The sequence below is a fragment of the Ctenopharyngodon idella genome, chromosome 22 (assembly GCF_019924925.1).
Source record: "Ctenopharyngodon idella isolate HZGC_01 chromosome 22, HZGC01, whole genome shotgun sequence".
Classification (NCBI taxonomy): domain Eukaryota; kingdom Metazoa; phylum Chordata; class Actinopteri; order Cypriniformes; family Xenocyprididae; genus Ctenopharyngodon; species Ctenopharyngodon idella.
Genome location: NC_067241.1, coordinates 16,103,451 through 16,125,351, shown reverse-complemented (window position 1 = coordinate 16,125,351; position 21,901 = coordinate 16,103,451). Strand labels below are relative to the sequence as shown.

General features: G+C 41.7%; 3 protein-coding genes and 1 long non-coding RNA gene across 5 annotated transcripts in view; 2 read left to right on the top strand and 2 right to left on the bottom strand.

Moving 5' to 3' along the window:
• The window catches only part of cfi (complement factor I), a 32,185-nt gene extending 20,792 nt beyond the window's left edge, over positions 1-11,393 (top strand). For both annotated transcript variants that reach the window (XM_051879664.1, XM_051879663.1), the window contains exons 3-12: positions 516-666; positions 756-940; positions 3,310-3,417; positions 3,652-3,762; positions 4,468-4,524; positions 5,147-5,286; positions 7,791-7,894; positions 7,975-8,255; positions 10,573-10,674; positions 11,066-11,393. In XM_051879664.1, coding sequence (XP_051735624.1) covers positions 516-666; positions 756-940; positions 3,310-3,417; positions 3,652-3,762; positions 4,468-4,524; positions 5,147-5,286; positions 7,791-7,894; positions 7,975-8,255; positions 10,573-10,674; positions 11,066-11,283 — 1,457 coding nt within the window. In that variant the 3' untranslated portion in view covers positions 11,284-11,393. The remainder of the gene's footprint in view (positions 1-515; positions 667-755; positions 941-3,309; positions 3,418-3,651; positions 3,763-4,467; positions 4,525-5,146; positions 5,287-7,790; positions 7,895-7,974; positions 8,256-10,572; positions 10,675-11,065) is intronic.
• A 3,048-nt stretch (positions 11,394-14,441) lies between these two features.
• Positions 14,442-15,390, top strand: LOC127504726 (uncharacterized). Its single transcript, XR_007927434.1, has 3 exons — positions 14,442-14,789; positions 15,072-15,275; positions 15,354-15,390. It is a non-coding gene; the product is annotated as an uncharacterized LOC127504726 (long non-coding RNA).
• LOC127505321 (zonadhesin-like) lies at positions 15,391-17,606 on the bottom strand (the record flags this gene model as incomplete). The annotated part of the gene is made up of 2 exons (XM_051880788.1): positions 16,938-17,606; positions 15,391-16,112 (listed from the first exon to the last, which is right to left on the bottom strand). Coding segments are annotated over exons 1-2 (1,317 nt in total), but the record flags the coding sequence as incomplete, so codon positions are not given.
• A 353-nt stretch (positions 17,607-17,959) lies between these two features.
• Positions 17,960-20,049, bottom strand: LOC127505310 (zonadhesin-like). The gene is made up of 4 exons (XM_051880773.1): positions 19,919-20,049; positions 19,743-19,820; positions 18,414-19,583; positions 17,960-17,970 (listed from the first exon to the last, which is right to left on the bottom strand). The coding sequence occupies exons 1-4, from the start codon at positions 19,992-19,994 to the stop codon at positions 17,960-17,962; spliced, it is 1,335 nt and encodes a 444-aa protein (XP_051736733.1). The 5' UTR covers positions 19,995-20,049.
• Between the last annotated feature and the right edge of the window lie 1,852 nt (positions 20,050-21,901).

The following is a 21,901-nucleotide window of genomic DNA, read 5'->3' as shown; positions in this document are numbered from 1 at the left end:
TAATACCATTCCCCAAAAATGATACTATGAAAAACAACAACAAAAAAATCATGTAAACAGTAAACCTAACATTAATACTTCTCACACATTACCCAAAACATTAACATGAGAACATGATTTGTAAGTAGAGCATGGCGCTCGCAACACCAAGATCATGGGTTTATTCCCAGCAAAATTTATATACATAAACTGATAAAAATGTATGCCTCTAATGCAGCATACATTACTTTAAATAAAAGCATTTATTTTTATTTTATGTCTTTGCAGCTGCCTTTATATGTTAAATTTATGGGTCAAACTGACCTGCTAACATCACAATAATAATAGAAATTTTGTTTGCACATTACACAGTCACAGAGAGTTGAAACTTTGCAGGCTTGTTCATGACCCTAAATGACAAATAATCACATAATTTCCTAGCACAGTATTTCTGACAACTAAAAAAAAAAAAGTCAGATGATTTGGTGTGTGATTATACAGTCCTCATCTGTTTGTTTGCACATGTTTGTGTCCAGCGGAAGAGAAGGTGGAAGTGACTGTGCAGGACTCTGGCTCTCATAAAGTGGTCATGATAAACACAAGGTTGGGAAAAATGTTTGTATGTGGCAGTGACTGGAATATGGCTGCAGCTAATGTTGTTTGTCGAAACCCTCTGAATGTCGACAGGTAAACACACCCAACACGTCACTACACACAAGCCTTCCTCTCGTCTCAACATGTACTGATTTACTTTTCTTGTTCTGTATGTGTCTCAGAGGAGCGGCGGCAGTGAGTAAAACCAAGTACAGGATTCTTAACAAAGATACTGAATGGCCAACGAAGTGTATGAGTGTTCGCTGCACGGGATCTGAGCTCTCATTGGCAGAATGCACCATCTATAATCCCCAGCCAATCACAGAAAACACTGTGGCCACCGCAAAGTGTTATAACGAACCCAAAGGTGCTTTTTCCTCTAGATGTACTCATCGTTTTATCTGAAGAAAATTAACATCCTACTTAATGAGTGCATTTGGCACTTCACACAAATATTTCACAATAGTGTTCTTTGTTTTCTTCATGCAAACTATAATATCTTTTATTCTTTTCATTTTCTTGAAATTGTACAAAATAAGATATTTTGCTTAAAGAAAATGAAGACTGTTGCCACTTTGGTGTCCCATAGTTTTTAGAAGAATCAGAGGCACATGTTCAGTTCAGTTTCTCCGAATGCTGAAGCCTGACTGGATCACATCTGTGCACCTGAACAGACAAATGGAATTTCAGCCTGCCAAAACGGGTGGAGGCGACTGCCTATAAAATTCGCACTGGATGCCATATCATCAGAATCTTTCTCCTTCAAGTGCAAAGATCATCTCCTCGCTGACTCAAAAGAAGAAAAGAAGCCTTCCTGCTCGCCGTCAGAACAAGCCCCAGCAGCGGATTAGTGGCACTTCAGCAGCTGCTCAGTGCTTCTCCCCTTCGGCCATCCGGCGACCTAATAGGACCAAAAGTCTTTAGCTTAAAACTGCCCTGCTGCTAGCACTAGGATCAGTCAGGCTAGTCGGCGACACTCTCAGTGAGCGCGTCTTGTCTTGAGTTTGTACCCAATGACAGTGAAGTCGTCTTTAAACCAAGGTGAGGCTACAGACCCAAGGAACTCTCCACACTGCTCAGAGCTCAGGTCATAACGCTCTCTGCTCTTCCTGCTTCTGAGGGTAAGCAGTCGTTACATCTCTGCCCGGTCTACATATCGAGTACATATCGAGCGATCTAGCCAGTTCAATCAGAGCAGCTGTTTGTGTGCTTCGGAGGCCGCTCTAAGGAGCAGAGACTATCACATTGGATAGTGGACGCAATAGCACTGGCCTATAGTTCCATAGGCTTGCAGTGTCCTGTAGGAGTGAAGGCCCACTCCACCAGGGGAATAGCCTCCTCCTGGGCATGGTCAAGTGGGGTGTCCATTGGTGACATCTGTGCAGCAGCCGACTGGTCCTCACCGTCCACCTTTGCCAGGTTTTATAACCTAGACATCCCTGCTCTTCAAGTACGGCTTTTGACTGTTTAAAACTAGTCCCTGGCCCCTGAAGGGTCCTGTCCGATTAGAGTACCATGCCTCAGATTTCCGGCCTTGAAGTCCCGAGTCTTCATTCTGCACTCGTAGCATGGCACCATTTGATTTGTTCCCCATAGCGCAATGCGAGAGAACCATATTGAAAGGGAATGTTCCGGTTACTAGTGTAACGGACTTAGACCAATAAGAGCTGTTCGTGTAAACCTCACTCCCCTGGCCTCAAGAGGCACGCTAGTGGCTGCGGTCTTTAGCGTCATTGTTAGCGCGCCCACCTCCCACCCTGGAGATGCCGGTTTGAGTAGGACCAGTTACATTTGGTGCCGTGACCCGGATGGGAGTGAGGTTTAGGGGGGTGAGTGTAATGGATGTAGGCCAGTAAGAGCTGTGCATGTAAACCTCACTCCCCTGGACTCAAGCAGTATGCTAGCGACTGATGCTAATGGCTGCGGTCTTTAGTGTCCTTATTAGCGTACCCACCTCCCACCCTGGAGATGGCGCTTGGAGCGGGACTCGAGTAGGACCGGTTACACTAATGTAACCTCAGTTCCCTGAGATAATGGGAACGAGCATTGCGTAGCTGGCCGTGCTACTATGCTCACACATGAGTCGACGCTTGCTGCTCCTCAGTTGAAAGATTCTGAGGATATGGCAGCGCAACTTATATAGGCAGTCGGCCCTGCCCGGTTGTGTGGCCTGAAATGCCATTTGTCAGTGCAGGTGCACAGACGTGATCCAATCAGGCTTCAGTATTTAGAGAAACAGAGTTTCCCCCATAGCGTCAGCAAAAACTGGCGCAATGTTCATTCCCATTATCTCAGGGAAGCAAAGTTACGTTAGTAACGGAAACGTTATCTATATGGAAGCTTGTTTCCAACACAGAAAAAAAGGTTTTCTCACAATTTCAGTTACAGCTGCAAGTTATAAACTCAGAAGTGCAAAAAATAAAGCCACTTTTTTTCTCAGAATTTTGAGATCTAAACTTGCAATTGTAAGTTATAAAGTTCGAATTGCAAAAAAGTTGCATTTACCTTTTTAATTTTTTTATTCCATGGTGAAAACAAGCTTCCATAGTTATTATCTAACTATTATTTAACATAAAAGTGACTTAATATGCATCTTCAGCAGAGTTTTTTTTATTGAAAAGGTGAGCATTATTTTCTGTGCAACCATGTTACTGCATGATTTACCCCAATAGAACAAAAGGTATGGTTTAATGTAAATTCACGTTGAGTTATAATCTGCACACACTCTCTGTGTAGGCGAATGTAAGAAGTTCCTCTGTGTGAACGGGAAGTGTTTAAATAAAGGAAAACCCTGCGATGGTGTTGATGACTGTGGAGACAACAGTGACGAGATGTGCTGCCAAAGTGAGTCTCTACTTCCTGCTTCTGTCTGTGACATCATCATTCCTCTTCCTGTTTTCCACAATCCCGTCTGTTGTTTGCCGTTTCTAAATAAAGTACTATTTATTTTTTAATGAAGTGCATTACACTTGTAATTGTGTTCATAATAATCAAAATCTAAGAATATCTTATGTATTGCCTTAAAACACAGTATCAAACTCATGACTATCCTAATATTACCGTTTCTGTTGTGTGAAGGATGTGATAAAGAAAGCGAAGCGTTCCACTGTAAGTCGGACGTCTGTATTCCCCGTCACGCCGTCCGAGATGGAATCAGGGACTGTCTGGGAGGAGAAGATGAACTGGATGGTCAGTGAATTTATTTCATTACTGCTTAAAATCTGCTTCAGGAATCAGTTCCAGAAACAGCGTCTCATTTTCATCTTCAGAGTCATCAAAAGTCCTACTCAGACAGCACTAGATTGCCTGAGGAGAGAACACTTTGTGAATTCAATTGCAACATTTCAAAACATTCAAACCACATCTGTGTTTTCTTCACACAATTCGATTTATAAGTAATATATGAGCAATTATGGTTCAAGTGACTTACTGTTTTTCAGCCCTGCCATCCTCTGAGAAATCAAAACCCTAAATCAAAAACTACTTAATTGACCTTCATTGAACACCTCAACTAATTTCTCTTTGCGCTGTCTGGTGTTATGAATTCAGCAATTTGCAAATTGGTTCATGTGGTTCTGTGTTGCTGGAATCTTATGGAAACGGAATAAAAAAAATAAAAAAAGGTAATTAAGACTTTTTATCTCACAATTCAGACTTTCTTCTTGCAATTGCGAGTTTATATCTCACCTTTTTTATTTTTTATTCCGTGGCCGAAACAAGCTTCCGTAGGAATCCCAACCAATGTAAAAATGAAACAAAATAAATAAATGAGAGGTCAATGATAATTAAAGTCAATAACTGTAAGAAGGTTCAGTCAGTCATACTTCACACTTCAAACATGTTAGAAGCATTTTTGCAACAGAATAACTGCCTGTTCTTTTCTTTGTGTTTCAGAAAAAGACAAACCAGTAGAGAATAATCTGCAAGAATTGTTTTCTGATCCAATGTCTGGTGAGAACAAACTCAAATGAAACTGAACATCCAATGTCTGACACTTCAGCAAACAAAAACCTCTAGAAGAGACTCTTCTTGATCTGGTAACACAGATAACAGGGAACGTTCTGGCAAGGTTCTCTCAAAGTTATGAACAAACGTTCTTCCGGTAACGTTAATAGAACGTTTGTTCAAAGTTGTCTGGTCTTAAATAATGCTCTCAAAACATTAGCACAAAACATTATTTATAAATCATTCATTGAGCATTTTTTCCTGAAATGTTTTAGTTGGATGTTCATCTAACGTTTTTTTTAAATGTTAATACTTGTTTCAGAACGTTCATAGAACATTCAAAAGTAACAATGTTTGAAGAATGATACAATGGAATGTTCCCTTAACGTTCGCATCATCAAGAAAAGAAAAAAAAAAAGAATTTAAAACATTTAAAAAACTGGACATTTTGAAAGTTAAGGGAACATTCAGAAATAACATTTTTTTGTAACTTAATGGAAACGTTATTAGAACATATTTTTGTTAGCTGGGCACATGTTAAATGTTTAGCAGTTGTAGTTGTGTCTGGAGTATCTCCACAGGATTCATACGGCTGAATCAACACATCTGCTATGTCACATTGTTCCAGAGATCAGAAGAATACGTTCGTCTGCCGAGAGCCAGCTGGAGTGTGGCATTCCCAATATGGAGTATGAGTACAAACAAGAGGACGATGCGACTTCCCATCTACGCAGGAAACGTTTAGTAGGAGGAGAAGAGGCCTTACCGGTCAGTCTTGAAAAAGCAAACTTCAGAAACACCAGGGCAGGGCAGAATGATGATATATATTGTGGTTTCTGCCTTCTGGCCAATCTCTTCCTTTAAAAAGAGATGCAAGGCTCCAGACTGCCAAAGAACCTAAACTTTAATCTGGTTGATAAAGCATACAAACTTCTGATCATGATTGAGGAGTGTTTTATATACTATGCAAACACGTAACTATCCACATATAAAGATACATACAATCTGTTTTAAGTGACACAAATCTGTTTCAAAATGGTTTTACAACTGAACGCATATTGACCCAACTAATGTTCTCCTTGGCAAGGTTCTCTCAAAGTTATGAACAAACGTTCTTCCAGTAACATTAATATAACATTCGTTCAAACTTATCTGGTCTTTAATAATGCTCTCAAAACATAAGCACTAAAACATTCTTTACATATCGTTCATGGAATGTTCTTTTAACAACAAGATTGCACAAGAAAATAGCGATCATGAAGAGCAATCTAAACAAGATGACAGTAACACTGTAAGGTGCATATACACTACGTCCTACTCAGTTACATCCAACCCAATACTGCCACCTACTGGCCAAGTTGTGTAGCCTAGAGAACTTTGTACAAATCAGAGATTTTGTGTTGTGAATATTGTGAAATGTAAGTAACTGCACAGTGCAGAGCTGCTTTAAGTTTTTGACACGTTAGAGTGATAAAGAAACATGCATGAATATAAAGATTGGGAAATACAGCTGAAGCGCGCACAAATCCGAATTTAAATCCGAGTCAAATATGCAAAAAATTATGTTAAAATGCCATAGCAATTATTTGCGTAAAAACATGCACCCTTTAATGTTAATCCAAAAACAAAAGTGCTCACTCCTCTTGGCTGAATAACTTTAGTAGCTTTAATAAGAATCAATGTATTATCAATATTATATTCATACAGTTAAGACTCTGAGGTTTTATTTTACATTTGATTATTCATTTTCTGTAGTATTTCATACTTCTATGCTATAGATGGACCTAACTAAAAAACTTAAAACGATTTATTTAGTTTGTCCTATTGTTTGTAATTTGGTCTTATTTTTAATAACAAAAAAAATAAAAACACAAAAATACAATTCATGACTCATACACCGATCAGGCATAACATTATGAGCACTGACAGGTGAAGTGAATAACACTGATCGTCTCTTCATCACGGCACCTGTTAGTGGGTGGATATATTAGGCAGCAAGTGAACATTTTGTCCTCAAAGTTGATGTGTTAGAAGCAGGAAAAATGGGCAAGTGTAAGGATTTAAGTGAGTTTGACAAGGACCAAACTGTGATGGCTAGACGACTGGGTCAGAGCATCTCCAGAACTGCAGCTCTTGTGGGGTGTTCCCGGTCTGCAGTGGTCAGTATCTATCAAAAGTGCTCCAAGGAAGGAACAGTGGTGAACCGGCGACAGGGTCATGGGCGGCCAAGACTCATTGATGCACGTGGGGAGCGAAGGCTGGCCCGTGTGGTCCGATCCTACAGACGAGCTACTGTAGCTCAAATTGCTCCAGAAGTTAATGCTGGTTCTGATAGAAAGGTGTCAGAATACACAGTGCATCAGTTTGTTGCGTATGGAGCTGCATAGCTGCAGACCAGTCAGGGTGCCCATGCTGACCCCTGTCCACCACCGAAAGAGCCAACAGTGGACACGTGAGCATCAGAACTGGACCACGGAGCAATGGAAGAAGGTGGCCTGGTCTGATGAATCACGTTTTCACGTGGATGGCCGGGTGCGTGTGCGTCTCTTACCTGGGGAACACATGGCACCAGGATGCACTATGGGAAGAAGGCAAGCCAGCGGAGGCAGTGTGATGCTTTGGGCAATGTTCTGCTGGGAAACCTTGGGTCCTGCCATCCATGTGGATGTTACTTTGACACGTACCACCTACCTAAGCATTGTTGAGACCATGTACACCCTTTCATGGAAACGGTATTCCCTGGTGGCTGTGGCTTCTTTCAGCAGGATAATGCTCCTGCCACAAAGCAAAAATGGTTCAGGAATGGTTTGAGGAGCACAACAATGAGTTTGAGGTGTTGACTTGGCCTCCAAATTCCCCAGATCTCAATCCAATCGAGCATCTGTGGGATGTTCTGAACAAACAAGTCCGATCCATGGAGGCTCCACCTCACAACTTACAGGACTTAAAGGATCTGCTGCTAACATCTTGGTGTCAGATACCACAGCACACCTTCAGGGGTCTAGTGGAGTCCATGCCTCAACGGGTCAGGGCTGTTTTGGTAGCAAAAGGCGGACTAACGCAATATTAGGAAGGTGGTCATAATGTTATGCCTGATCTTTAAACAAATTCTAGGAGAATGTTTGTCAGAACGCTCTGAGAATGTCCCCTGCTAGCTGGTACAATGTCAACAATGTAGTAAACTGACAAAATTTCACTAGGCAGCACATAATGAAATGTAAAATGCCTCTTTGTTTTGGTTTGACCTCTGTGTGTGACCTTTGCCCCTGCAGACTCAGATACAGTGGCAGGTGGCCATACAGGACGAAGGCTCGATCCACTGTGGAGGGGCGTATCTGGGTGGCTGCTGGGTTTTGACCGCCGCCCACTGCGTCAGGTACAACCAATCAGCACACATTTGGATAAACCTGTACAGAACAGCTACTGAGAAACAGTTGTGAATATGCATGTCTGTAGGCCCAAACCAAAGTCCTACCGAATCAAGATCTCCCTCTGGAAGAAGCATCGCAAGCAGTCGACGACAGACAGCATCCCAGTGAAGAACATCATCATCCATCATGAATATGACGCACAAACCTACGCCAACGACATTGCTTTGGTGCAGCTAGAGGAGCTGAATCTTTCGGACAAGTGCATGCAGGACAACCCCGCGGTCCGAGCCGTCTGCGTGCCCTGGTCCACCCAACAGTTCCAGCCCAACGACACCTGCACCATCTCCGGCTGGGGCCGCAACAGAGGTTTGGCTCTAAGCTTCTATACGGTACCTTAAAGTTAGAGATGCACCGATACTACATTTCTCCAATAGCCAATTACTCTATTATTACTCTACTCTATATATAATTAACTTTGACAGCCCTAAATTCAACACACAAGAGATTTTCTTCACACACAGTATGAGTCGCAGTCTGACGCATTTTTCCACCTTTTGATTGACAGGAAAATCGGCTATAGTGGCTAATAGTGAAAAAAATTGCTTTTATTGGCTGATACATCAGTGCATCCCTACCTTATAGGGCTCCATCAGGTGCTTCATATACACTGCTCAAAAAAATTAAAGGAACACTTTTTAATCAGAAAATAGCATCAAGTCAGTTAAACTCCTGGGATGTTGATCTGGTCAGTTCAGTAGCAGAGGGGGTTATTAATCAGTTTCAGCTGCTTTGGTGTTAATGAAATTAACAACAGGTGCACTAGGTGGGCAACAATGAGACAACCCCCAAAACAGGAATGGTTTCACAGGTGGAGGCCCCTACTCATCTTTTCTGACTAGTTCTCATCTTTTTTCACTAGTTTTGCATTTGGCTAGGGTCAGTGTCACTACTGGGAGCATGAGGCGATACCTGGACCCTACAGAGGTTGCACATGCAGTCCAACTCCTCCAGGATGGCACATCAATACGTGCCATTGCCCAAAGGTTTGTTGTGTCTCCCTTAACCCATCAGCAGGACCGGTGTCTGCTCCTTTGTGCAAGGAGGAACAGGAGGAACACTGCCAGAGCCCTACAAAATGACCTCCAGCAGGCCACTGGTGTGAATGTCTCTGACCAAACAATCAGAAACAGACTTCATGAGGATGGCCTGAGGGCCTGACATCCTCTAGTGGGCCCTGTGCTCACTGCCCGGCACCGTGGAGCTCGATTGGCATTTGCCATTGAACACCAGAATGGGCAGGTCCGCCACTGGTGCCCTGTGCTTTTCAGATGAGAGTAGGTTCACCCTGAGCACATGTGACAGAGGTGAAAGGGTCTGGAGAAGCCATGGAGAACATTATGCTGCCTGTAACGTCATTCAGCATGACCGGTTTGATGGTGGGTCAGTGATGGTCTGGGGAGGCATATCCATGGAGGGAGGCACAGACCTCTACAGACTGCCATTAGGTATCGGGATGAAATTCTTGGACCCATTGTCAGACCCTACGCTGGTGCAGTGGGTCCTGGGTTCCTCCTGGTGCACGACAATGCCCGGCCTCATGTGGCGAGAGTATGCAGGCAGTTTCTGGAGGATGAAGAAATTGATTGAATGGCCCCCACACTCGCCTGACCTAAATCCGATAGAACACCTCTGGGACATTATGTTTCAGTCCATCCGACGCCGCCAGGTTGCACCTCAGACTGTCCAGGAGCTCAGTGATGCCCTGGTCCAGATACTCCAGGACACCATCTGTCGTCTCATTAGGAGCCCCGATGTCAGGCAAGCACGTGGGGGCCATACAAACTACTGAGTACCATTTTGAGTTGCTGCAATGAAATTTCAGCAAAATGGACTAGCCTGCTGCATAATTTTTTCACTTTGATTTTCAGGTTGTCTTTGAATTCAGTCCTCTGTAGGTTGATCATTTTCATTTCCATCAAACGACGTGGCATCCTTTCATTCCTAACACATTACCCTGTCCATATCAGTATAGATAACCAGCATGATATTTTTCCCGACTGAGAGCTGATGTGTTTTCAAAGTGTTCCTTTAATTTTTTTGAGCAGTGTATAAAACCCTTAATGGGTTCCATCACGGGATCATTTTATAGATTTAGTTTTAATAAAATGATTTTGTTTCTTTCCAGCACCTGATTCACATTCCTATACTCACACATATCTGATCAAAGAGAGAGAGAGAAAAAATGTTGATTTCATATGCAAGTCACGTTTTTTGCAAGCACTGCTGTGTTTCATAAAAAAATAAGAATAGTTTTGATTTCATGGTGACTTTAAGGCCTGTTCACACCAAGGACAATAATGATAATAGTTCTAAAAATCGTTCTAAATATAAAAGCATAGCAGAGTCCACACCACTACTACAACAATAACGATTATTTCCAGCTTATGGCTGATAAAAACACTGACGGCCAATCAGAATCCATTCTGCTTTAAAGAGCTTGGGCATTTAAAGCAGCAGACGACAAAACTGCACCATGCTTAGAATAAACAGAATGGTGTCGTCTGCTCATGTTGATGCCTATATATTTATCGTTATTGGTGTGAACAGGCTTTTAGATTGAGTTCTTTTACTCCAGTGGGGTTACGGTTGGGGTTTTATTGTCTCTATGTCTGTTTGTTTGAAGAGGGGATGTCACAGGCAACTCTAAAATGGGCAAATGTGACGATTATTGGTGACTGCAAGAATTATTACAAGGACCGTTTCCTCCCTGGAATGGAGTGTGCAGGTATGTGTGTGTGTGTGTGTGTGTGCGTCTAAAATGTGTGATCATACGCAACATATAATTCTGCCTTCACATACTATCAGAATCATCATGAAAATACAAGTTTCCTCATCAGGAAACTTGACAAACTTCTTTCTACTTCAAAATTTCACATTCAATTCGATGTGTTACTTGCCATTTCTTTGTAATTTTATGTCAAATTTGCTAGCAATTTCTGAATGAAAATGTTGCAAAGTAATGAGCAGATAAGTAGCAAAGCATTTCGTAAAGATATAACATACAGCCTGTACTGCTGGCCTGTATTTCTGTAATTAATGTTTAAACCTTGTAGCATGTACTTAGTGACTCTTCTTTCACCCATTCCTGTGCTCTCATTGGCTGTGTTTCGTGTCAGGTGACCTGGAGGGGAAGGTGGACTCGTGTCAGGGTGACTCCGGAGGGCCGCTGGTGTGTAAGGACGCGTCTGGCGTGTCGTATGTGTGGGGAATAGTGAGCTGGGGTGATAAATGTGGCCAAGCCAATTATCCTGGCGTCTACACTAAAGTGGCACATTATTTCGACTGGATCCGCTTCCACACAGGCTGGGCGGCTGTAACCAAATATAACCAGTAAAATGAACTGGTTAACATTTGCCGATTGATGTTACTATATGTGCTTCTGAACTTGTTTGTTGTTGCTATTAAAATGCTGATTACACATTTATCAGGTGATTTAAAATCTCAGTCCTGTCTCTTTGTTTCCATGTGTTTTGTAGTTTGGTGCGTTTTTGAGAAACTAAATGTTTTGTTGCATTTCTGAGGTGAATTTCCAAATCAAATTTGAAACTACATATAGATGTTTTGATTTGCAAAAACTGGATTCTGTCATTTTCTTGCCAATGCAAATGTGTTTAACCGAATGCTTGGAAACTTGAAAGAAAAAAGAAAAGAAAAAAACACTTCAAGCCTATAAGCCTACTGCTTATAGATTAAACTAATTTAATAATTGATGATCTTTACTACAGAACTGAATCAGCTGAAATGCATCATTTTCCTGTTATCACTATAAAGCTGCGTTGAAACTATCTGCATTGTATAAAGCGCTATATAAATAAAGGTGACTTGACAGAGATTTCTGTCCCTCCATTGACAGTCCATCCACTTTGTCGCTTCAAAAAGTTCATAAAGAGATCGTAAATCTAATCCATATAAATTGAGTGGTTTAGTCCAAATTTTCTGAAGAAACACAATCACTTTATATGATGAACTGATTGAATTTAGGCTTTTATTCACATATAAACTTTGATCAGCAAACAGAAACAGAAGCTCAGCTGAACCTGCTTGAAGCGTGAGAACAAACCTCTTCCAGAAGCTCAAGCGTGCTGCGCAACACGAGAATGAACCTCAGTGGTTCTCATGCTTGAGCTTCCATTTACCTTATCTGATGTGTGTGTTGAGGAATGTTTATATATGAATAAAAGCCTAAATTCAATCTGTTCATTATATGAAGTGATCTTGTCTCTTCAAAAAATTTGAACTAAACCGCTTCATTTGTATGGATTAGTTTTACAATGAAAGTTTTGATTGTCAATGGAGGGACAGAAATCTCTCAGATTTCATTAAAATATCTTCATTTGTGTTTTGAAGATGAACAAAGGTCTTACGGGTCTTCTGTCATTAATTACTCCCCCTCATGTCGTTCCACACCTGAAAGACCTTCGTTCATCTTCAGAACACAAATTAAGATATTTTTGATGAAATCTGATAGGTGTATGACTCGTCCATAGACAGCAATATAATCAACACTTTCAAGGTCCAGAAAGGAACTACAGACATCGTTAAAACAGTCATGTGACTGCAGTGGTTCAACCTTAATGTTATGAAGAGACGAGAATACTTTTTGTGCGCAAAAACAAAACAAAACACACATATATATATATATATATATATATTTTTTTTTTATACAGAAATCACAATCTTCCCACGATTCATGATAAACAAAAACGTATATGTAATTTACTAAAGGTTCTGACAAGATGTTGCTGCAGTCTATTTAAAAATTATTTAATTTGAATGAATTTTTAAAAAAAAAATCAGTTTGAATAAATGATTCAATGACTAAAGACTTCACTTGTTTCATTACTGGATGAATCAGTGATTTTGAATGAATTTCTTGAATGAATTATTCAATGACATACATTTTTAGCAGTCACTGATTGCCACCTTCTGGGGTAAAGATGTAATTCTTTATTTGAAGGATCAAGTTACTTTCAAAAGGTGATTTACTCTATTTTGATCTGAGCTATGAACTTTTTCCCCCAGTACTTTGGAATATTTGTGAAGCGCCAATGCAATCCAAATTTACTAGACAGACAAATTGCTTTCATTTCAAGTCTCAAATCTACTTCATTTATATAGCCCTTTCCACTACAAAGTAGACCAAAGGACTGTACAGCAACACAACAAAAATAACAGAAAAACATTTAAAACAATATACAGCATCCAAAAGTCAACAGTTAAAAGCCATAGAAAACAAGTATGTTTTCACATGAGATTTAAAAACATCAACTGAGGGTGCAGATCTGATGTCAGGTGGAAGGGTATTCCAGTTTTGGGCCAGCAACCAAAAATGCACAATCCTCTTTTGTTTTCAGGCAAGTTTCGGAACTGAGAGCAGTAAGCAATTAAATGATCTTTGAGTAAATTTCAGTAAAATGCTTTCATTTTGAATTGAGATCACAATCTTTTAATGATTATTCATGCAGCTCTACAATAGGATATATTTGTCTTAATGGAAATGCAGTCTTTTTTCAGGTTACATGAATTCAAAAAATATCCCGGATAATTTTAGAAAGATTCACATCTTTTAAATAGTGGTTTCTGTTCAGATTTTCAGCCAAAATCAGTTCATCCTACTTAATTTACCTGAAGTGGTATGCTCTGATGATCAGTTTAAGGATGCACACTTCATTGGCAGCAACCTGCAGATATTATGGCCAATCAAGACAATTGTGCAACAGACCATAGAATACTCTGCTACATTTTTTTTTTTTTTTTTTTAATTATAAAACTATAAATTTTCCAGCCCTGTCTTGAACACAAAAGGATCACAATGCAGCTTTCCAAAAACCAGTTTTATTTATGGTGGCATTTAAAAATTGGGCAAAGTCAGATTTGATGACCAACAGATGAGTGGTTTGCTCTTCCAGAATCACTTGGGTCAACAGGGAGAACTGGATTTTGCAGATGGTCTTGAACCACAAGGAGATTTGGTTTCTTCACGAAAGAGAGTGCCATGTACCTTAGAGATAAGAGAATTGGATTCCTCCAGTAGTAAAGCACTTTTAGAGGGCAAAGATCCAGGTAACTTGGAAGATCTGACTTCCCCAGAGAGAACAGAACTTGAGATTTTGGAGAAGAGAGAACTGGATTCAAAATACAACCTAGGATTCTCAGAGGGTAAAAAAGATTTCCTGCTCGAACTGAACTCCTCAGAGGGCCTTGATCTAAAAACAAGTTTACCAGAGGGTTTCTCAGGTTTAAAGTTGGATTTCACAGATGACAACTCAGGTTCAAGATAGGACTTCTCACAAGGAGAAGCACTAGGTTTCTCATGTTTTAAGCTTGGCTTTTTAGAGAGGATGGAAGAGTTGCATTCCATTAGCCCAGACGGTTTCTTATGTTTACAACTGAAGTTCACTGAACTTTTTGGAAGAGACCTAGACTTCTCAGAGGGAAAGAAAGACCTGGCATTCACAGAAGTGTTGCGTTTATCAAGAACACTGGATTTCACTGTGGCAATAGACTTGGGTATCTCCAACTTAGAAGTCAGTTTCTTAGAGGGTAGAGAACTAGATTTGTCAGATGGGAGGGAAGAACTGAGTTTCATAGCAGCACCTGGTTTTTCAGGTTTAGAGCTGGGTTCCATGGGAGCACTAGGTTTCTCAGAGGAATGAGAACTAGACACCTCAGATGGTGAGGAACTAGGTTCCATGGGAGCGCTAGGTTTCTCAGGTTTAGAACCTGGTTTCTCAGAAGGATGAGCACTAGACTCCTTAGATGGAGAGGAACCAGGTTCCATGGGAGCACTCGGTTTCTCAGGTTTAGAACTGGGTTCCATGGGGACACTAGGTTTCTCAGGTTCAGAGCTGGGTTTCTCAGATGGATAAGAGCTAGACTTGTCAGATGGAGAGGAGCGGAGTTCCATGGGAGCAGTTGGTTTCTCAGGTTTAGAACTGGGTTCCATGGGGACACTAGGTTTCTCAGGTTTAGAACTGGGTTCCATGGGGACACTAGGTTTCTCAGGTTTAGAACTGGGTTCCATGGGAGCACTCGGTTTCTCAGGTTTAGAACTGGGTTCCATGGGAGCACTCGGTTTCTCAGGTTTAGAACTGGGCTCCATGGGAGCACTCGGTTTCTCAGGTTCAGAGCTGGGTTTCTCAGATGGATAAGAGCTAGACTTGTCAGATGGAGAGGAGCTGAGTTCCATGGGAGCAGTTGGTTTCTCAGGTTTAGAACTGGGTTCCATGGGGACACTAGGTTTCTCAGGTTTAGAACTGGGTTCCATGGGGACACTAGGTTTCTCAGGTTTAGAACTGGGTTCCATGGGAGCACTCGGTTTCTCAGGTTTAGAACTGGGTTCCATGGGAGCACTCGGTTTCTCAGGTTTAGAACTGGGTTCCATGGGGACACTAGGTTTCTCAGATTTAGAACCGGGTTCCATGGGAGCACTCGGTTTCTCAGATTTAGAACCGGGTTCCATGGGAGCACTAGGTTTCTCAGGTTTAGAACCGGGTTCCATGGGAGCACTCGGTTTCTCAGGTTTAGAACTGGGTTCCATGGGAGCACTCGGTTTCTCAGGTTTAGAACTGGGTTCCATGGGGACACTAGGTTTCTCAGGTTTAGAACTGGGTTCCATGGGGACACTAGGTTTCTCAGGTTTAGAACCTGGTTCCATGGGAGCACTCGGTTTCTCAGGTTTAGAACTGGGTTCCATGGGGACACTAGGTTTCTCAGGTTTAGAACCTGGTTCCATGGGAGCACTAGGTTTCTCAGGTTTAGAACTGGGCTCCATGGGAGCACTAGGTTTCTCAGGTTCAGAGCTGGGTTTCTCAGATGGATAAGAGCTAGACTTGTCAGATGGAGAGGAGCTGAGTTCCATGGGAGCAGTTGGTTTCTCAGGTTTAGAACTGGGTTCCATGGGGACACTAGGTTTCTCAGGTTTAGAACTGGGTTCCATGGGAGCACTCGGTTTCTCAGGTTTAGAACTGGGTTCCATGGGAGCACTCGGTTTCTCAGGTTTAGAACTGGGTTCCATGGGGACACTAGGTTTCTCAGGTTTAGAACTGGGTTCCATGGGAGCACTCGGTTTCTCAGGTTTAGAACTGGGTTCCATGGGAGCACTCGGTTTCTCAGGTTTAGAACTGGGTTCCATGGGGACACTAGGTTTCTCAGGTTTAGAACCTGGTTCCATGGGAGCACTAGGTTTCTCAGGTTTAGAACTGGGTTCCATGGGAGCACTAGGTTTCTCAGGTTTAGAACCTGGTTTCTCAGAAGGATGAGAGCTAGACTCCTCAGATGGAGAGGAACCAGGTTCCATGGGAGCACTAGGTTTCTCAGGTTCAGAGCTGGGTTTCTCAGATGGATAAGAGCTAGACTTGTCAGATGGAGAGGAGCTGAGTTCCATGGGAGCAGTTGGTTTCTCAGGTTTAGAACCTGGTTTCTCAGAAGGATGAGAGCTAGACCTCTCAGATAGAGAGGAGCTGGGCTCAATGGGCACACTAGGTTTCACAGGGTTAGAATTTGGTTTTGAGAATAAAACACTTGTTTTTACTGGGAGAGAACTCGAGGTCCCAGGTTTAACACTGGACTTCTCTGATGGAGAGGAACTGGGTTCCATGGGAACACTAGGTTTCTCAGAGTTAGAACTTGGCTTCAAGAAGATACTTTTTACTGGAGGAGAACTTGAGGTCTCCGGTTTAACACTGGACTTCTCAGAGGAGAGAGTGCTAGACTTTTCCGATGGGCGAGAGGAGCTGGGTTCCATTAGAGCACTAGGTTTCTCAGGGTTAGAACTTGGCTTCAAGAATATACTTTTTACTGGAAGAGGAGAACTTGAGATCCCAGGTTTAACACTGGACTTCTCAGATGGAGAGGAATCAGGTTCAATGGGAACACTAGGTTTCTCAGGTTTAGAACTTGGCTTTGAGAATAAAACACTTGTTTTGACTGGGAGAGGAGAACTTGAGGTCCCAGGTTTAACACTGGACTTTTCCGATGGAGAGGAACTGGGTTCCATGGGAGCACTAGGTTTCTCAGGTTTAGAGCTAGACTTGTCAGATGGAGAGGAGCTGGGTTCCACGGGCACAATAGGTTTCTCAGAGGAATGAGAGCTATACACCTCAGATGGAAAGGAACCAGGTTCCATGGGAGCACTAGGTTTCTCAGGTTTAGAACTGGGTTCCATGGGAGCACTAGGTTTCTCAGGTTCAGAGCTGGGTTTCTCAGATGGATAAGAGCTAGACTCCTCAGATGGAAAGGAACCAGATTCCATGGGAGCACTAGGTTTCTCAGGTTTAGAACTGGGTTCCATGGGAGCACTAGGTTTCTCAGGTTCAGAGCTGGGTTTCTCAGAAGGATGAGAGCTAGACTCCTCAGATGGAAAGGAACCAGGTTCCATGGGAGCACTAGGTTTCTCAGGTTTAGAACTGGGTTCCATGGGAGCACTAGGTTTCTCAGGTTTAGAACTGGGTTCCATGGGAGCACTAGGTTTCTCAGGTTCAGAGCTGGGTTTCTCAGATGGATAAGAGCTAGACTCCTCAGATGGAAAGGAACCAGATTCCATGGGAGCACTAGGTTTCTCAGGTTTAGAACTGGGTTCCATGGGAGCACTAGGTTTCTCAGGTTCAGAGCTGGGTTTCTCAGAAGGATGAGAGCTAGACTCCTCAGATGGAAAGGAACCAGGTTCCATGGGAGCACTAGGTTTCTCAGGTTTAGAACTGGGTTCCATGGGAGCACTAGGTTTCTCAGGTTTAGAACTGGGTTCCATGGGAGCACTAGGTTTCTCAGGTTCAGAGCTGGGTTTCTCAGAAGGATGAGAGCCAGACTCAGATGGGAGAGATAAACTGGGTTCCATGGGCACAATAGGTTTCTCAGAGGGATGCGAGCTAGACACCTCAGATGGAGAGGAACTAGGTTCCATGGGAGAAATAGGTTTCTCAGGTTTAGAACGGTGTTTCTCAGAAGGATAAGAGCTAGACCTCTCAGATAGAGAAGAGCTGGGCTCAATGGGCGCACTAGGTTTCACAGGGTTAGAACTTGGCTTTGAGAAGAAAACACTTGTTTTTACTGGGAGAGAACTTGAGGTCCCAGGTTTAACACTGGACTTCTCAGATGGAGAGGAATTGGGTTCCATGGGGACACTAGGTTTCTCAGGGTTAGAACTGGGTTTCTCAGAAGGGAGGGACGAACTAGGTTCCATAGGAACACTAGGTTTCTCAGAGTTAGAACTTGGCTTTGAAAAGATACTTTTCACTGGAAGAGGAGAACTTGAGGTCTCCGGTTTAACACTGGACTTCTCAGAGGAGAGAGTGCTAGACTTTTCAGATGGGCGAGAGGAGCTGGGTTCCATGGGAGCACTAGGTTTCTCAGGGTTAGAACTTGGCTTCAAAAAGATACTTGTTTTTACTGGAAGAGGAGAACTTGAGATCCCAGGTTTAACACTGGACTTCTCAGATGGCAAAGAATCAGGTTCCATGGGAGCACTAGGTTTCTCAGGTTTAGAACTGGGTTTCTCTGAAGGACTAGAGCTAGACTTGTCAGATGGAGAGGAGCTGGGTTCCATGGGAGCAGTTGGTTTCTCCAGTTTAGAACTGGGTTCCATGGGAGCACTAGGTTTCTCAGGTTTAGAACTGGGTTTCTCTGAAGGACTAGAGCTAGACTTGTCAGATGGAGAGGAGCTGGGTTCCATGGGAGCAGTTGGTTTCTCCAGTTTAGAACTGGGTTCCATGGGAGCACTAGGTTTCTCAGGTTTAGAACTGGGTTTCTCTGAAGGACTAGAGCTAGACTTGTCAGATGGAGAGGAGCTGGGTTCCATGGGAGCAGTTGGTTTCTCCAGTTTAGAACTGGGTTCCATGGGAGCACTAGGTTTCTCAGGTTTAGAACTGGGTTTCTCTGAAGGACTAGAGCTAGACTTGTCAGATGGAGAGGAGCTGGGTTCCATGGGAGCAGTTGGTTTCTCCAGTTTAGAACTGGGTTCCATGGGAGCACTAGGTTTCTCAGGTTTAGAACTGGGTTTCTCAGAAGAGAGGGACGAACTGGGTTCCATAGCAACACTAGGTTTCTCAGGCTTTGAGAAGAAAATACTTGTTTTCACTGGAAGAGAACTTGAGGTCTCAGGTTTAACACTGGACAGCTCATATGAAGAGGAACCGTGTTCCATGGGAGCACTAGGTTTCTCAGGATTAGAACTGAGTTTCTCAAAAGGAAAAGAGCTAGATTTCTCAGATGGAGAGGAAATGGGTTCCATGGGAGCACTTGGTTTCTCAGGTTTAGAATTGGGCTTTGAGAAGAAAACACTTGATTTTACTGGGAGAGGGGAACTTGAGGTCTCCAGTTTAGAACTTGGCTTCTCAGAAGAATGAGGGATAGACTTCTCAGATGGAGAGAAATTGGTTTCTATGGGAGCACTAGGTTTCTCAGGTTTAGAACCAGTCTTTGAGAAGTAAATACTTGATTTCTCAGGAAAATGAGGACTTGTCTTAGAACTGAATAGAGAACTGAACTTCTCAGATTGAAGGGAAAAACTAGGTTCCACAAAAACATTCAGCTTCTCAGGTTTAAAGGTAGACTCCCCAGATGACCTAAAACTTGGTTTCTCCATTTCAGAATTAGACTTCTCAAAATGGTTTGAGTTGTCATCATGTTCAGTCTGTCCTAAAAAGAGCATTTGAATGGTCTTAAATTACACAGATGGCAACATATTACTGTGGAAGTAGATTGTCTTTAATTTCAATACAACATGGTAGTTAAAAACATTATCATGCAAGTGCATACATCTTTATGCTAATTAATATAAATAATTTGCAACCAAACCTTTGTTTTCTTGTAGTACATGCCCAGCATCACTCCGGTCAGACACTTGCAAATCACGTTCGACTGGGGAACAGAACACTGAGGAAAAAAAAAAAAAAAAAAAAACTTGATATTAACAAGAGAAACTAATTTTAATACCTATATATTAAAATGTTATGTTAAACATATTAAACTACCTTCACTACATGAATGATACAGATACAACAAAATAATGAGTTTAAAAGAAACCATTTTGACCACAGATTCAACCATTCAGTTTGCCAGTCTAACCAGGCATTTTAAAGACGAGCATTGGCACAGATTTGCATCACCTGGGCTCCCCATTAACGAACAATTATGATGTTGTTTAATCATTAACACCCAGTTTAAACTTATGCAGCTGATGGATTTTGCTTTACTCTGTTTACCGCTTGTGATATTCTGCTTAGAAAAACAGTTTTGACAGACATACAAGATTAAAAGGAATCTAAATAAGTGTTAAGTTACGAGTGTATGTTTTTCAGATGGGTGTGACTATTCAGAAGGGTCCTGTTTTGAACAATTCCTTCAAGCTATTTTGGGGTGTCATTGATGAATATGTAGTTTTATGTTGTTTTTGTCATTTGTCATTGTGTTTTGGAAGTTATATTAAAGCACCCTGGTAAACCCCACAAAATCCATCAGGTGTCAGCATGTAAATGCCATGCTTGTTATAGTGAGTCTTTTAGCACTGAAGATAGTCCAAAATGGATTTAAACATTTGCACTTTGTCCTCTTTTCCTTTTTTTGTGTAAAATCACATTTTTGTTAGTTTACTTTGGTATTTTGTTGTCACTTTCTATGTTAATCTTCAGTAAAGTAGTTTGAACTTTGCATTTGTTTGGTGTGCAGATTCCTTTTTCTGTTTTTCCATGTATCATAAACTAAATCTATGCACCTAAAAATATTTCTCATATATAAATTGGAAAAATGTTTTTACATATTTTTTTGCCGATGTAATATAAATATACAGTACATTCTTAAATTTACTACATTTGACATGATGGTGTTGGTCTTTAACTAACAAAATCTGAAAATTTAATAGTAAGCCTGGATGCTCAATGAATAGAAAAGCGTCCACTGGTTTTTACAAGTCTTCCTCCCTGCCAGTTCAGTGTTCTTTTGGAATCTGTGGTGGCTGATTATATCATAAAATCTAAGCTACAAATAGGCAGGTCAATTAACAGCACATCGGTTTAAAATTTGCAGTTAAGACATGTGGAAAACGTGTTCATCTTTCATTTCATTTTACACATTGTATATCATAATGTATTCTCTTGAAAATTCTTTATTGTCAAATGTGTGTTGAATGTAAACTCCTCAATTCAATGTGAATTTATCTGAGAATATTCTTAAATAAGGAAATCTATTCAGTGATTGGTCCATGCCTGTGTTGTCATCCAAAATCCTGTTTGTGTCGGGAATCATCTCTGAAGCCCGGGATACACTGCACGATTTTTAGCTATCCCAAATGAAAGATTGCCATCGCGAAACAATCGTGGCGATTTCTGTGATTGTGGTTCTTAATCGGTGGTCCTATGTTGTACAGTGAGAGAGGTTCAAAGACGGCCGTTTTCCCGGTCTTGTGACCAAAGATAGCCTACGATCATTTTCTGACAGTGTCAGAAATTCAGCATGATCATCGCACAGTGTGTTTGCTGCTACGACCTACGTCTACTGACCAGCCAATAAAAATGCGACATGAAATGAACGCGACATGGCGCTAAAACTTAAAACTGCTTACCTCAAGCTCTTTTCCCTTCTTCTTTCGCCGCTTCCTTTTTTTTTCAGCACACATAAAAACTACAACTGCCAAAGTGTGATTCAACATGGTCTTTTTGTTTACCACTAGCGCATGCTGATGACGTTTTATTTTTCTATAGAAACTTGCATCGTAGCCTACGAGTCAACAGGTGTCTTCATCGTACAGACTACATGCATGTCGTACCCAAGTTTAGTAGATCCATGCCGCACAGAGTGATTAAGTAATGATCTTATAGGATTGCTAAAATCATGCAGTGTATCCTGGGCTTAAGACTAACACTTAAGAATTTGCCCTACACTTCACTTAAATTACAACTGAGATGCTTGATAACTAATTTTTAAGCGCATCTTTGAGCCAAGAAAGTTTTTTACTCTTA